Here is a 15995-nt window from a genome sequence, read left to right as displayed (position 1 = left end):
TATTGGCGGTCATTTGACCAAATGTGGTTGCGATGTCTTGCAAAAGATGAAGCTCACAAGATAGTAACCGAGGTACATGCGGGGTTGTGTGACGCCCACCAATCCGGCCCCAAAATGAAATTGAAAATTAAAATGCTTGGGTACTATTAGCCATCAATGATTAAAGATTTTGTTGAAATAGCATGAAAATGCCACCAATGCTAAGTACATGGGGTAGTTTTGCATCAAACACCTAATGTTTTGCATCCAACAATAGCCTCTTGGCCTTTTGAAAGCTGGGGAACTGATATTGTTGGGCCTATTGATCCTCCTTCCTCGAAGGGTCATAGGTTTATACTTGCTGCTACCGACTACTTCTCAAAGTGGGCTGAAGCCATACCACTGAGAGAAGTCAAAACTAGCCATGTACGACAATTTTTGAAGGACCATATCGTATACAGGTTTGGCATTCCACGTCTAATCATATCCGATAATGGTCCTGCTTTTAAGAGTACCAGGCTTAATCAATTTGTTAACAAACATAGCATTGATTGGAGGTATAGTACGATATACTATCCTCGAGCTAACAGATTGACTGAAGCATTCAACAAGACATTAGTTCAGTTGATAAAGAAAATCTTAGATGAAAACAAACGTCAATGGCATGAGAAGTTGGTTGAAGCGTTGTGGGCCTATCGGACCACATATAGATCCCCAACACAGGCCACTCCGTTTGCTCTAGTCTATGGAGCGGAGGCGGTTCTCCCTTTGGAGTTACAGCTCCCATCTCTTAGAATTGCAATAAACAATGAAATTACAAGTGAACAAAATGCCTAACTAAGGTTGGAGGAATTTGATGGTTTAGATGAGAAGCGTTTGCTTGCTCAATAGAACCTCGAGTTGTACGGTCAAGCTCACGATAAATTGGTCCGTCCTAGGACTTTCAAGGTTGGCGACTTGGTCCTAGTTCTTCGCAGACCGATAATAGCCCACCGCAAAATAGGTGGCAAGTTCGAACCTACTTGGGAAGGCCCTTTTGTAGTAGAAAAGGCCTATCAAGGTGGATCTTACCAGTTGATTGATTGTAATGGTGAACGTCCTTTGTTGCCTATCAATGGGCGTTACCTCAAGAAATATTACAATTGATTGTATGCAAATTTTAATTTCAATGAATGAATGTTTCTTTCAAATGGAAATGTTCTTTTCATCTGGTTGTGGACTGGGTCTGGGTTATTAAAATCTCAGTTCAAACTTTCAAATCTTCCATCTTTCCGCAAAAAGGGAAGACAATGCACACTTTCCCCAAAAGGAAAGAAGATTCAATTTTCTCTAAAAGGAAAATCAAGTTCATCTTTTTCTTTCTCCAAATGAAAGAAAGTTCAAATTTATCTTTCTCCAAATGAAAGTCAAATTCAAATCTTAGTATCAAATGCTAAGTGTAGATTCCCCAAATAGGAGTCTTCTTATCAATTTCTGAGTTTAGGTAGAATTCAAGCCTTCTAAGGTCTCTCATAGCTCATTCCTTTAGCTTGTTCTACCCAAATTGAATGTCATAGATCTACCCAAATTTAGACTTTTAGTGGTTGCCAAAACACTCTTTAGTCTTCCCAAATGCTAAGATTTATCTAGCCAAAATAGATAATCTTATACCAAATACCTTCAAGGTCTAAGGATTAGCCAAAGTACTCTTAGCCTTAGCTCTTTTTAGTTTTATCTTAACAAAATAAGATAAACTCTATCTCTAGGTGGTTGCCAAAATACCTCTTAGAGCTTTTCAAATAGGTGCCAAATGCCTTTTGACTTTTAGGAAATACCAATGTTCCTAACACTTCTCAATGATAGTGAAAATATCTTTGAGAACTCTTTAGGTGGTAGTCAAGATACTCCTAACTTTTAGGAGATAACAAAATATCCCTAAGACCTCTTTAGAGACACAAAATTTCTCTAATTTCTCTTCAAGTGATAGCCAAAATATCCTTGGAAATCTTGTAGGTGGTAGCTAAAATACCCCTAGCCTTTAGGTGATAGTAAGATATCCTTAAGTTCTTTTTGAAGTTATCAAATTTCTTCTAACAAATCAAATTCTCTCTAAAGGTACCAAATATCTTTAGAAATCTCTTTTAGAAGTTGTGAAAATGCTTCTAATTGATCCAAAATCTTTCTAGAGATGCCAAAAATCTCTATGAGCCTCTTAGAGGCTATCTAGATACTTCTAACCAAGTTAAATCATTTCTAGAAATGCCAAATGTCCCCAGAATTCTTCTTAGAAGTTGCCAAGATACTTCTATTCCAATCAGATCCTCTCTAAAGATATCAAATGTCTTTAGAGATCTCTTTAGAAGTTGTCACATACTTCTAAATTCTCTTCCAAGAGTAATTTAAAACTCTTTCTTTAGGGTGATAGATAGAAATCTCCTTATCTTTGTAGATCTTGCCTAAATCTAAGTTTAGGCTTTCAAAGATCTCTCTTTCTCTTTTAAATCATACCCTATTTGATTTGGAAGATCTCGTTTGGTCATTATTTGGTCAACGCCAATATGTGTGGCGTACTTCTTTTCGTTCACCACACATATTGGGGGTCCTTTTGTTGACGAATATTTTCGCATCGACTCGACCCCGATGGAGCCCGACAAAGCTCGATCGTGCTCGATCAACTCAATTGATCATCGTCGAGGTGAAATTAATCCAAATTTAGCCTCAGTTCAATTAAATTAAATTTAATTAAATTAAATTAAAATCAAATCAAGTTAAATCAAACCCCGTCAAGCATCGTCGAGCTAAATTCGACGCATTTCGACACAATTCGGCGTCGATTCAAGTTTAATTTCATAAAATTAACTTGATCGGACCTGCTCGGACCCAAATCGACGCAAATCGGTTTGAGTCGAGTTCAATTTGGGCTCAATTTCAACCCTAATTGATTGATTTAGGCTAAATCAAATAGTCAAATCTGAAATTGAAATCAACGGCTAAGATTTGTTTGATTATCAAATTTTGCGGCCGTTAGTTACTCGTCAAATTTCGATTCCCGCGGGCGGCTATAGAAGAGAGATCGCAGGAGATCTCTTATCTCCTGCGACAAAATACTCGAGTGAGGATGGGCATCCCGCGTGCTTGACCGTTTATGAGATCGAAGAGGGAATGGACTCTGGTTTCTCTGGTCGATTCCGAAGAGAAAGAGAGCAGTAGGAATCCAATCTAGGCGGAACTCCTCCCCGCGTCCTGAGCCTGCTCGCAAGACCTTCTCCCTGTTCGGTTTCCTCTTCGCGTGCGGAACACTTGTCCGCTCCAATGAGCTCCGCTCGCACTCCCCGATCGCGTGCGAGACCTCTGTCCGACCCGGTGCTCACGCGCGGAACCCTGGTCGGCTTCCTTGGTCGCGGGAATAGAGGCCGATTCCCCCAGTTTCGGTCGCAGAAACAGAGCCCAATTCTGCCTCGTCCTGGATCCGAACCTCCTGGTAGTTCTGCTTCCCTCCTTCGAGGCCACCACGACTCTTCTTCGCTGCAACTATTGAAGGCGAAAGATTCCTTGTCCTTCCTCCTTCAATTCCGGCGACATCGAGGCAAGTGGGAAGCCGTTGGAAGCTTCTGAACGGCAAAGGAAGGCTTTGAAACTCTCCAAACAACAGTTTGAAGCCTTCGAATCACCTTGGACAGCTGCGGCGACCTCTGGAACTTCTTGGACAGCGATTTGGAGCTTGGAGCGGAGCTTGGACAGCAGCTAGAACTTGGAGCGGAGCTTGGACTACAATTTGGAGCGCTAGGACAAATCGGGTGTGGTAAAATCTTTAAAACTTAGGCAAAACCTTAAGGCTCCATAGCCAATGGCATGTGATTGACGATCCAAAGCTTTAGGTTCTTAGAAACTTTGATTTTTTGTTCCCCAAAATCCTTTGACGGCTGTCCTCTTTGCAAAACAGCAAAAATTTGGTTGTTTTCCGTTGTTGGTTCTCATGTGAGAATCCGTAGAGGATGTTAAAGCGTGTAGAAGTGTTGGATTTGTGTCTAATGCTTCTCAAACATTAGACACAAATCCAACACTTCTACACGCATTAACATCCTCTACGGATTCTCACATGAGAACCAACAACGGAAAACAACCAAATTTTCGCTGTTTTGCAAAGAGGACAGCCGTCAAAGGATTTTGGGGAACCAAAAATCAAAGTTTCTAAGGACCTAAAGCTTTGGATCGTCAATCACATGCCATTGGCTATGGAGCCTTAAGGTTTTGCCTAAGTTTTAAAGATTTTACCACACCCGGTTTGTCCTAGCGCTCCAAATTGTAGTCCAAGCTCCGCTCCAAGTTCTAGCTGCTGTCCAAGCTCCGCTCCAAGCTCCAAGTCGCTGTCCAAGAAGTTCCAGAGGTCGCCGCTGCTGTCCAAGGTGATTCGAAGGCTTCAAACTGTTGTTTGGAGAGTTTCAAAGCCTTCCTTTGCCGTTCAAAAGCTTCCAACGGCTTCCCACTTTCCTCGATGTCGCCGGAATTGGAGGAAGGATAAGGAATCTTTCGCCTTCAATAGTTGCAGCGAAGAAGAGTCGTGGTGGCCTCGAAGGAGGGCAGCAGAACTACCAGGAGGTTCGGATCCAGGACGAGGCGGAAATGGGATCTATTTCTGCGACCGAAATTGGGGGAATCAGTCTCTATTCCCGCGATCAAGGAAGCCGACAGGGGTTCCGCGCGTGAGCACCGGGTCAGATGGAGGTCTCGCACGCGATCGGGGAGTGCGAGCGGAGCTCTTTGGAGCGGACAAGTGTTCCGCACTCGAAGAGGAAATTGAACAGGGAGAAGGTCTTGCGAGCAGGCTCAGGATGCGGGGAGGAGTTCCGCCTAGATTGGATTCCTACTGCTCTCTTTCTCTTCGGGATCGACCAGAGAAACCAGAGTCCGTTCCCTCTTCGATCTCATAAACGGTCAAGCACGCAGGATGCCCATCCTCACTCGAGTATTTTGTCGCAGGAGATAAGAGATCTCCTGCGATCTCTCTGCTATAGCCGCCCGCGGGAATCGAAATTTGACGAGCAACTAACGGCCTCAAAATTTGAAAATCAAACAAATCTTATCCGTTGATTTCAATTTCAGATTTGACTATTTGATTTAGCTTAAATCAATCAATTAGGGTTGAAATTGAGCCCAAATTGAACTCGACTCAAACCGATTTAGGTCCGATCAAGTTAATTTTATGAAATTAAACTTGAATCGACGCCGAATTGTGTCGAAATGCGTCGAATTTAGCTCGACGACGCTCGACGGGGTTTGATTTAACTTGATTTGATTTTAATTTAATTAAATTAAATTTAATTTAATTGAACTGAGGCTAAATTTGGATTAATTTCACCTCGACGATGATCAATTGAGTTGATCGAGCGCTCGATCGGGGTCAAGTTGATGCGGAAATATTCGTCAACAGTGTTGCCTCTTCATAAGGCTTAAATACAATTGGTTATTGTAGTGAGTTATTATTTAATTAGTTATAGTTAATTGCAAATAAAATATGTCTTTGCACTTGTTGATCTTCACCCAAATCATTAATTTGCATTGACTTCTGCTGAAGTTTGGTTGAATTTGTTGAACTTGATATTCCCATTGTGAAAAAATCCGAGTGACTTAACACATCATACTAAAGCCTATATCCCTTTATCCCATTTGCATACCTTAGAAATATACACATTGTGTGTCTAGGGTCTAGCAAATTCTCTTGGATATTAGCATAAGCAAAATAGTCAAATATCCTTTGAATTGAATAGTTTATAATGATTAATTAAGCATATCTCAGGTGTGCTCAACTCAATAATAGTTGTTAGGGGTTTGCTCATCAAGTAGCATGAAATATTTATATTCTTTTCCCATGATTTTTTGCTCATACCAGCATAAGATAATATACTTTTGTCCCATTCCAAGATGATATGCCCGTTCTTTTCTGCCACTCAATTTTATCGAGGTGTAATTATTACAATCTTTTGTTTGAAAATCTTTTCCTTTGTCCAATGTCCTCAAATTAAGATGAATAAAATTTCAAGTCATTGTTAATCTTCTACCTAAAACTATCATTGTTAGGTCATAAGTCCTGGATGAGAAAAGTGGAGGTTGAGTTATGTGATTGGCAGCCAACATAAAACTTGTCGAATAATCATAACATGTATCTTTTAATACATTGTGTTAATTAGGGTGTCAAAACAGGTCAACGGATTGGGTTTTGATCCCACCTGAACGGACCCGGGTCCAAATGGGTTGACCCTAACCTGACCCGTTTTTGCAAATGGGTCAGAAATCCCAACCCAAACCTAACCTGATACATATAATGCAATTCCAGATCTAATCGGTAATCAAATGTGGAACAAATATCTTGAACAATATTTTATATCTCCAAACAAAAATTGAACCAATTTATCTTCCAAATAATAATATTACTGAAATTATGCTGAACAACAACCAATTCTCATAATATCAGCTGTGGTTTTGCAAAAAAATCATCAAGATAATCATGATAGCTATTTAACTGGGCTTCTAAGTAGACCATTTTGTGAATGTAGATAGAAATTTGCAGCATAATTCATATAGTTCGACATTGTACTAGCAGAATAAAATCTGAAAGTGAAAAGTTGGTTTAGCGTAATGATGATATTTCAAGTACTGAATTTAAAATTTTTTCATGGAATACGTTTAACTTGCATGGTGAGAAATAAATGCTGAGGCAATAACATGTTAAAAATGAGCTAAATGCAGAAAATTTTGTTTTACCTTTCTCTACCAGGATGCATATTTGTATCTGACGAGGGTCCATCTTCATGTCGGACCTGACCGAATTATTCTTTTTATTGGCATTTGTTCAGTTTAATTTAATCATTAATATATTTATAAATAAATTTTCTGGAACAAATAGAGAAATAATCCTTTCTTTCATTGGTTGGTCAAATTAAATAATTTTCACTAAGTACTTTTTTTCCATCATTAAGTTAGGGATTTTTTTTTTTGCAGAATCATTCGAGACATCATTCAAAACCACCTATTGCAGGTACATGTTTGCTATTTTTTACTGTTATTATTGCAGTACTTTCTACGGTCTTCTTATATTGATGAAACTGAATTTGTTAGCCTATAGATAGGCATTCTTGATCAGCTCGTGTGCTATAGTTTGATGTTGTTTATTAGTTTTCAGATCTTCTGTCATAAACAAGAATCAAGTGCTCGTAGTACCATAAAGCTAGGAATAAAACTAGATATGCCATATCCAAAGTTCAATTGTTGTTTAACATTTTTTGTAAATACATTGAATATTTCAAAGTAGCGTATTTCACCATACCGCTAGGTTTATCATTTATCAGTTATCACATGTTCTGATTTTATACATAGATAGAAAGACAAAACATATGCGCTTATTGTTCCATTTTCAGCTTAGGATTGTCATCCAAGGAACCAGGCATCAGTATTTCCGTTGTGTTGCGTTATATGTTTTGGTCTGCGGACATAGTGTGCAGTATTTTGAAGCTTGATGGTATGATTACGGAACATTGGATAAACTACCACTAAAGATAAATTTTATCAGATTGGAAGAGCATCATCATCATTCTACGTCTTGATTTTGTATTAATGATTGTTAAATTCAGAAAATTGAATAGAGAAAAGGAGAAAAGGCTTCATTTTATTATACAAAACTATCCCTATTTATAAATCAATTCAAGTTATTACACCAAACTTTTTTCATAGTGATCTTATTATGTTAGTGGGTTGCTAGTGCGAGTGTTAAAATGGACTCCTCACTTTGATTTTCTCGAGGAACTATCACTCCTATTTGGGTTGCATTTCTCCACCCTTGTTTATATTATTTCAACCAATTTTCTTATTCTCACTTGGCTCTATTTCTAGAAAACCTTTGCAAATGCTTCTTGCAATTGCTCCTCTCTCTTGTTAGGCCATGGCTAGTTTTATGGTTGAACTAGACTTTTTTTGTTCTCTTGAAAAGGAGGTGTGGATTGATTACTCTTTTTGTGGCTATTTGTAAAAGGCCGAATTTAAAGGCATTTCCTTGTATTATTGTTCTTGCAAGATTTTTGGGTACAACTACTCTAAATGTTTAAAGGCTCATCAGGAATTGAGGAAACCAAAGAACTGGGTGAAGGGGAGCACACTAATGATTGGATCCAACCTTTAAACATGATAAATTGATAATTGTTCCTCCTCCTTAAATCAGAGTTGCACTCAGAATTTGGGACCAAGTTTAGACCTTTCAATGGAATGAGAACATTTTGAGCTTGCCTTTGTTAGCCCCAGGGGATTGATCACCCCTGCACCTGCAAGCTTGAACATTGATCCTGATCTCTCATAATATGGTTGCTCTTCATCGTACTACTGATAAAATTAGTTTTCATATTTTAAAAAATCCTTATTATTTTGATGAGAGCTTGCAGAGCATTGGTGCTCCTAGATAGGAGGTTTCAAAACTTTCCAGATGAGGAAGTAATAAGAAAAAAAAATTATCATCACTCATCTGGATTCACTAGGCTTCAAACGTTGCATTTTTTTTCCTTTTTTAGCAGAATTTTTTGTATCAATGTCTCATGTTATTTGTTTTACTTTTCCTCTGGAAATTCTTCTTAAATGCTTGTTGTACTTAAATCATTTACTGCTTATAAGGTTTTGTGTTCAATTAAATAAAAATGTTTCAGAAATTTCTTGGACATAAGTATATTATACTTTAATAGTTGTAAGTCTGACGAATTCTTGTTCTCTAGATTGGTTGAATGATTTGAATTTAGGACATAAATGTTATGTAATGTTTGCATAAGAGAGTCTAGTTTGAGTTCTGGATGATGCCTGTTATTGATAGCTCATGATAGCATTCATTGCATAAGGCTTCAGTATTATGTTTTCTAAATTGCTATTTAAATAATTCAAATTTTAGTTTCCCAGACTTCATATGCAGATTGCTATTCCATATGAATTCTCTCATATAGTTGCAAGCGTATTTAGTTGTCTGACGATAGAATATTATATTTGTCTGCAGGTTTTTTGTTTGGTTGCAATGGAGAAGCCGGTTTCCCTTAAGCCTGAGCATATTCGAGATGAGAAAGTGAAGGTTCTGAATTTTATTCTTGTTTCTCTGAAATTATGTATTCCAATCAATTTTTTCCTAATTTCATTGATACTTAGATATGAACTCTGAAAAATTGGTATGTGTTGCCTCTTTGTATTTTACTTGCATATATTTTCTACTGCCTTTCTTTAACATTTTTATGACTTCTCAGGTCCTTCAGTCAGTCCTACCCATCAAGCTTGAAGAGGTTGTCCTAGGACAATATGATGGATACAAGGATGACCAAACAGTTTCACCAAACTCGAATACACCTACCTTTGCAACTGTTATTTTACGGATACACAATGAAAGATGGGAAGGTTGTTTCATCTTTGCTCAGTTTCAAATGAACTTTTTCATTTTATTAGTTGAAAACTATCATTTGCTCTAAGTTTTTGTTTGGCATTTCCCTTGGTATTGGCGTTAGTTTTGCTAGAATATGTGAAATTCTAACTTAATTTTATTTCTTTTAGTAATAAATTTCAGTGATGGATTTTTAATAATCATCCCAAGTTTTTCCACTTTTAACATGCTATAAAATTACAGGTGTTCCTTTTATACTCAAGGCTGGGAAAGCTCTTAATTCAAGGAAGGCTGAAATTCGTGTTCAGTTCAAGGAAGTTCCTGGCGACATCTATAAATGTAAGATGTGCGAATTTTTTAAGTTATATAAATAAACTAATTATGACATTTGATTTTGAGGGGTAAAATAGAATGTGATTTCTTACTAAGCTGTAAGAAATTTTGTCATATAAGATGTTTGACATTTTCTACTTTATTGTATATTACAATTATATTGTTAACTAAAAATGTGGAACAAAGAGTTGTTTCTCAACAATACACTTGCCAAGAGATGGGAACTTAAATGCCATTATGACAAACTTCTCTATTATGGGTGCCACCTTTTGAATTCATTTATGACAAAGTATTACATTGTAGGAGCCAATTTTTGTATTTGTAAGGGTCATCTCTAGAATCCTATATTCCCTTTTCCCTTGTGAATAATTTTGGGTTGTATAAGGCTACTAATAAAGACATCAATTTCTTAACTTGGGTAGATGGTAAGATTTTTTAAATTTAGTAACGATGAATTCTTAAATATCAGGCACTTTTTGGTTAGATAACTGAAGCTCTTTCAAGAACTCTAATGCTAAGTGTGCTTATGTTAGAGAACTTGTATGATGATGATCTTCATTGGAAGCTATGCCAAGAGGACACGATCATGATGCTCGAGGCAAAAACATACAATATCTGGGATGAGGGTTCTGTTTGTGACAAGCTGCAGCTATTATGAAATGTATTTAAATTGAAAATCATAGATTGTATTGCGTCTTCTTAGTCTTTTGTATGAGATTGAGTGAACTTCTTGTGTGTGGTTCATACTTTAATTGAATTGCCACAACCTTATGTGGGCTCCGAAAATTCGGCCCCGGCCTTCCCGCTTTTCTTTTTATTCGGCGAGGGAGTTTTAACTGATAAGTTCCGAGGTAAATTTTGGAAGACATATGGGTTTGTAGATAAGACACTACCCAGAGATTTCGCCCTCATTTTGTGAGGACTTTATGATATGAGTTCTGGTTTCCTATAGGCACAAGCCCCTATAGTTAATTATCTTTCTCGATAACGAGAGAGAACTTTCGATTAAGGCTAGTCGTCAATTAGATACGTAGAGAATACGTGTTATCTGGCATATAGTAGCAGCAATGGGTTTGAAATTTGATAATTTGGAAATGTTTGAAGGGTTGGAAGATTTGATATTTAAATAGAAATTTTCATCATCTTGCACTTAAAGAGGATGGTGGGGGAATGGATGATAGACCCGATCAAGATCTCATGGTTCTATCATCCCAGACTATCATGGTCCCTGGTCTACTTAGTCAGAGGAGGTAGTCGACCCAACCTGACAGAAAGATCCTTGTCGGCAGCCATGGGTTGCTTCATCCAAGGGGACCTTGTAGACCTGAGGTGTATGTTTGTCGAAAGGGACAAATTTAAATCCACCTTAGCTAACAGAGGGTTTTGTGCCCTATCGATTATATCCTATTGATTCATATCTCAAGGATTTAATGTCACTAAGGAGCGTATTGGCTCTGGCCATAACCGGTATTTTGTGGTGCCATTTGGCGGCAAAACCACTCGGTTCAGAGACCCCGGGTCATAACCGTTTATCCTGCGGTGCCATTTGGCGGCAAAACCGTCGGTCATAGGACACATACCACGTCCTTATTGGCAGGAGATTGTTTTGAGAATGGATCCTAGTGATATTTTCGACTAGGCATTTGACTCTTTGTGAGCTGAAGTAGTATTTTAATTTGTCCACCTCGGCAAACTGTTGCGGAGGGTGGATGGATTTTGCTTTAAGTATGGATCGATAATTTCAATTTTAAATATTTGGGAATTGAGATTTTTTTGGATTTTTTGGATGGCATTTTGAAATTTTGTCTTTAACCCCTCCGGTTGAGATATGCATTCAACACGGCCATCATGGGGTGTTTGGGGACATTTCCATTTTCTGGATTGAATCTTGTCGACTCTGTCTACTAGTCAACAGAGGATCAGGTTTCATGGGTTTTATGCATTTATTAGTGAATTCTCTTGATTATAGGCCTTGAAAGCCAAATATGGATGTATTAAAACAAATCACTGGTCACCACAACCGTGTATTTGTTTGATGGTTCGAACCATGTCGACTCATATTAATCCGTATAGAAGGATCGGGTTCGAACTAGAATTCATTTATTGACCCGCACAGCATCCCTAGACATCACATGTATATCAATAACATGTTCGTCGGGGCTCATGCGGTGTTTGGGGGCATTTTATAAATAAACCTTGTCGACTCCTTTTTACCTGTTAAGGAGGATCGGGTTTAAATTTAATAACCCGCGCAACATCCCTAGATGTCACACATGTACCAATAACATGCTCGTCGGGGCCCATGCGGGTTCTATGATTGCTTTTACCCCTTTTAGTGTACCTATGTGTATACAAACTACGGTGCACTTGTGCGGGGGTATTTTAGACATTCGACGGGTTTTTTTATGATGGCTCGTAAAAGTCTATCTTTGTCATAGTATTTTCAGCATTTTCTTGTAGGTAGTGTACTTGTGTACAATAAATTTCTTATAGTGGATAATGCATTTGTAGGAGCTTGCATTTGTTGTAACCCTTTGACACTTGTTCGTAGTCTTTGATCCTTTCAGTACATCCGATATTGTTGCTTATAGGCAGGTAGATGTATTCATTCATAGGCTAAAATTGACTTCAGGATAATGCATTTACTGAAGTCTTTATGTATCTACCCAAAGATAGCACGTTGTACATACATTTATATCCGTAGAGAGATTGTATGTATTACAGATCTTTTGATACCACTTGTAAGCATTTACATTTGCATTTTACTGTTGTTCCTGAACACCAATATGTCTCTCCTAGTTGCTTTGCAAGGGATCGATATGCTTGCCCACACATCAATCTTCCTTGACTGTATGAGTGTCGGATTTCAATTTCAATTTATTATCCCTTTGATGAATTTGCACATTCGCCAAAAATTTCTTCTTTGCGGTGTTTACAAATTGATGTGGTGGAGAAATTATTATATTTGGTTCATATCTCCCGTATATACTTGTGCATTGCATCTCTCACAATCCTCTTGCATATATTAGGATGAAGGTGAATAGTATTAGGACAAGTGTGATGCCCCAGATATTAATAGTGAAAGGATTCGTCTGACATTCTGATCGAACTCCATTCCAGTTGCCTTGCTCGGACCTGAAAATTTTAACCACATATAATGAGCTTTACAAAGCCCAGCAGGTCACCAAAGCCTACAACTGAAATCAAAGCACGGCGATGCTATCAATATGCAGGTCAATCAAATCAAGTCAATCAATGGTCAATGAGTCTATGCAATGCGGAAATCCATAGTCAATAAAACCAGTCAATGCAGCGGCAGGCGAATCGATAAATCAATTCAATAAATCCATGTCAATCTCGAAGAAATCCGTACACAATAGGAACTCAATCAATCCGTCAAATCAATCGCTATCAAATCAAATCAATGCGGCCTAATCAATACTATCTATTCAATGAAATCAAACGAGAAAAGCAGTACGATAAATCTCAATCTATTCTAACAGTGAATCCATGCAGCAGTCAATACGGTGCAGAAACAATAACAACAGTGAATCTATATGCAAGATCAATAAATCCATAGGCAGTAGTAACAATGAATCTATAGGCAACAGTGTCAATGATTCTATACTATTCATGTCCATGCTATCAATGCAATATCTATATCCATCCATTTCTATATCAATGCTCAATGTCGATGCACAGCAATCAATCAGTGAAATCAATGAAATCGTACGATCTAGTAAATCCAATCAAAGTCGATAAAGCAGGAATCTATAAAACAATGAATTCATAAATCAATACAGTAAACATGCAATTCAATACTATATACTGGACAAGTACAATCAACTGGCTATGTTGCTGTTGTAGAATCCATATTGCTGTTGTAGATATCCATACATTGGTTCTATCAATAAGAGTCGTCACTCTTTTCGCCCGTCGGCATTTCTATAAACTCCTTATGACTCCCAATCGTTATATCAATGATCAATGGTTTAAAGGAAAGCCCGTCGGCCCACCATCCTGTACAGGTATCAATATCAATCTTCAACCAATGTTCAACCAGGTTATACGTGTGTTCCAGTATCAATAATCAATCAATAATCAATTCAATAATCAATATTAAAGCAATATATAACAATCATATCAATAATCATAAGCATATCAATCTAATCTATCAATTTCGGGAAAATCAGAAATCGTACGAAAATCGGGCAGAGTAACAGTAGTCGGTCAAATTTACACAAAAATCCTGCAAAAAGACACAAAAACAGAAATAGGATTCGGAGTCCTTACCACGAGATCTTCACTTTTCCCAACAGCTGCGTCGGACGAAAAGCGCTCCGCGGCCTCCGAAACCAAGCTTTTCCTCTTTTCCCTTTCTCTTTCTCTTTCTCTCTCCTCAAATCAAATATTTTGTTTTAAAATGATTTTCTCTCTCCTCAAAACGAGCTGATTTGCTTAAATCATAAAGTTGATCGGCCCGGCCGATCGCCAAATCGTCCCGGGACGATCAGACCAAAATCGATCGTCCTGAACGGTTCCCAGAACTATTCTCAGGCCGATATTTTGAACAGTACAGATCGGCCTGGACGATCTCAATATCGTCCCGGACAATCCTGGGAGGAAAATCCAAGTCAGAGAGGAACAGTAAGGGAACGAGGTCTCACAACAAGTCTATGATTTCATCTTCACTCTTTGTCAACCACTACCTTTATGACCTGCTAATAAACACATCATGCAACAGCTCATTATTCATAGACATGCAGCATTCTTTTCATATCATTTGATAATTAGCCTCATTTATCATGCCTTGGCTTTCATACATTCCACAAGACATCGATGCATTTGCTTGTGAGTGAGCATTGTTTGTAAGCAAGTTATGCTTGAAGTTTCTTATTCAAAGTGCAATTCCCAAACTCATTCATTTTCACTTGATTAGGAATTCACTATCTTGTAAGTCATAATTGCATTTATCATTTTGAGATCCAATTCACTGCTTAGTGGCTTGTGGCATGTTTCTTGTGGTTTGAATGAAACTCATTTTCTATTAGAATTCAAATTCTTCTTGGTTGAATTTGATTCGAGTCTTCTGTCATTTGTTTGAGTTCAAGTCTCATATGATATTATTCAGTCCAAGCTCAAATCTTGTTATTTGCATTCAAGCAAAACTCCTTGCAAACTAAGGCAAATCCAAATCTGAGTCTAGTTAAACATCAACCGCTTAAGCTTGATTTAAGTATGATTTTATACTCAAAGCATGGTTCATTGAGGCTCCAATTTGAGTTCAATATAGACTCAAATCAAAATTTCACTTGAATCTAATGCTTGATTAATGTCCAAATTAGCTCAAGTCAATGTTCAAGTTTGAGCCAAAATCTCTTGTGGTCGAAATTAACTGTGTCAATGCTCATTTTCTTCCAGTTCAAGATCCACTACACTTTATTCAAGTATTATATAATTCACTTGAGTTTGCAAATTCAATTTTATGTCATTAAGTGCAACTTATGTCCTTTTGATCATTCATTTAAGTTCAAATCAATGTGCAAGTTCAATCCAAGTCCTCTGTAGTCTTGTTCGGTTCAACTTTTGTCCTTTGCACCAAGTTCATTTTTGTTCAAACAAGTCCAAGTCCATTTTTTTGTTCAAGTCCGTGGATCTTCGATCCAAATTTCGGTAGCCTCCCGGCGTCTCCCCCGTTTAGGGGAAAAACCAAGAGGCAACCTTCCCCTCGACGCAATGTGAGCACTTCAGGTAGGTGTCAAAAAACACCGCGGTTGCAAATTTTTTTTTATCCCCAAGGGTTTTTTTTTATTATAAGAAGAAAGCACATGTTAGAAATAAGCACATATTTTCCCCATCTGCATTACGTGAGCGTTCGGGGGTACTTATATGAAAATAAAGAAGAAAAAAAACATTTTTTTATATCCCCTTCGCCGCAAGCGCCGCACCGGTTTCCCTCCCTACAACGCTACTTGAGCGCGTAGGGGGTTTGTCGGCTCGTTGCTAGCATTGAAGAGGGATTCTTAAATCGCCGCAAGCGCCGCGCCGGTTTTCCTCCCTACAACGCTACGTGAGCACGTATGGGGGTTGCCGGCCCGTTGCAAGCCACGAGAAAAAAATCTCTTCTTTATTTTATTGTATATATTTTTAGATTAATTATAATTAAAATAATTAATTATTATTAATGATAATTAATTATCATTAATTATAATTAATAAATATTAATTATAATTAATATCAAATTATCAACTAATCATATATATATATATATATATATATATATATATAAAAATAAACATAGTATACC

At 37.7% G+C, this 15995-nt stretch overlaps 1 protein-coding gene across 2 annotated transcripts in view; it reads left to right on the top strand.

Annotated features, from left to right (window-relative positions):
* Positions 1 to 15995, top strand: part of LOC110104442 (glucose-6-phosphate 1-dehydrogenase, cytoplasmic isoform) — a 68228-nt gene that overhangs the window by 39423 nt on the left and 12810 nt on the right. For both annotated transcript variants that reach the window (XM_020833551.2, XM_028696403.1), the window contains exons 9-12: positions 6958 to 6994; positions 8984 to 9055; positions 9225 to 9372; positions 9599 to 9694. In XM_020833551.2, the coding sequence (XP_020689210.1) occupies positions 6958 to 6994; positions 8984 to 9055; positions 9225 to 9372; positions 9599 to 9694 (353 nt within the window). The remainder of the gene's footprint in view (positions 1 to 6957; positions 6995 to 8983; positions 9056 to 9224; positions 9373 to 9598; positions 9695 to 15995) is intronic.

Source organism: Dendrobium catenatum, unplaced genomic scaffold, assembly GCF_001605985.2.
Source record: "Dendrobium catenatum unplaced genomic scaffold, ASM160598v2 fragScaff_scaffold_80, whole genome shotgun sequence".
Classification (NCBI taxonomy): domain Eukaryota; kingdom Viridiplantae; phylum Streptophyta; class Magnoliopsida; order Asparagales; family Orchidaceae; genus Dendrobium; species Dendrobium catenatum.
The sequence above is the reverse complement of the archived record's forward strand: the minus strand, read 5'-3'. Positions and strand labels throughout refer to the sequence as shown.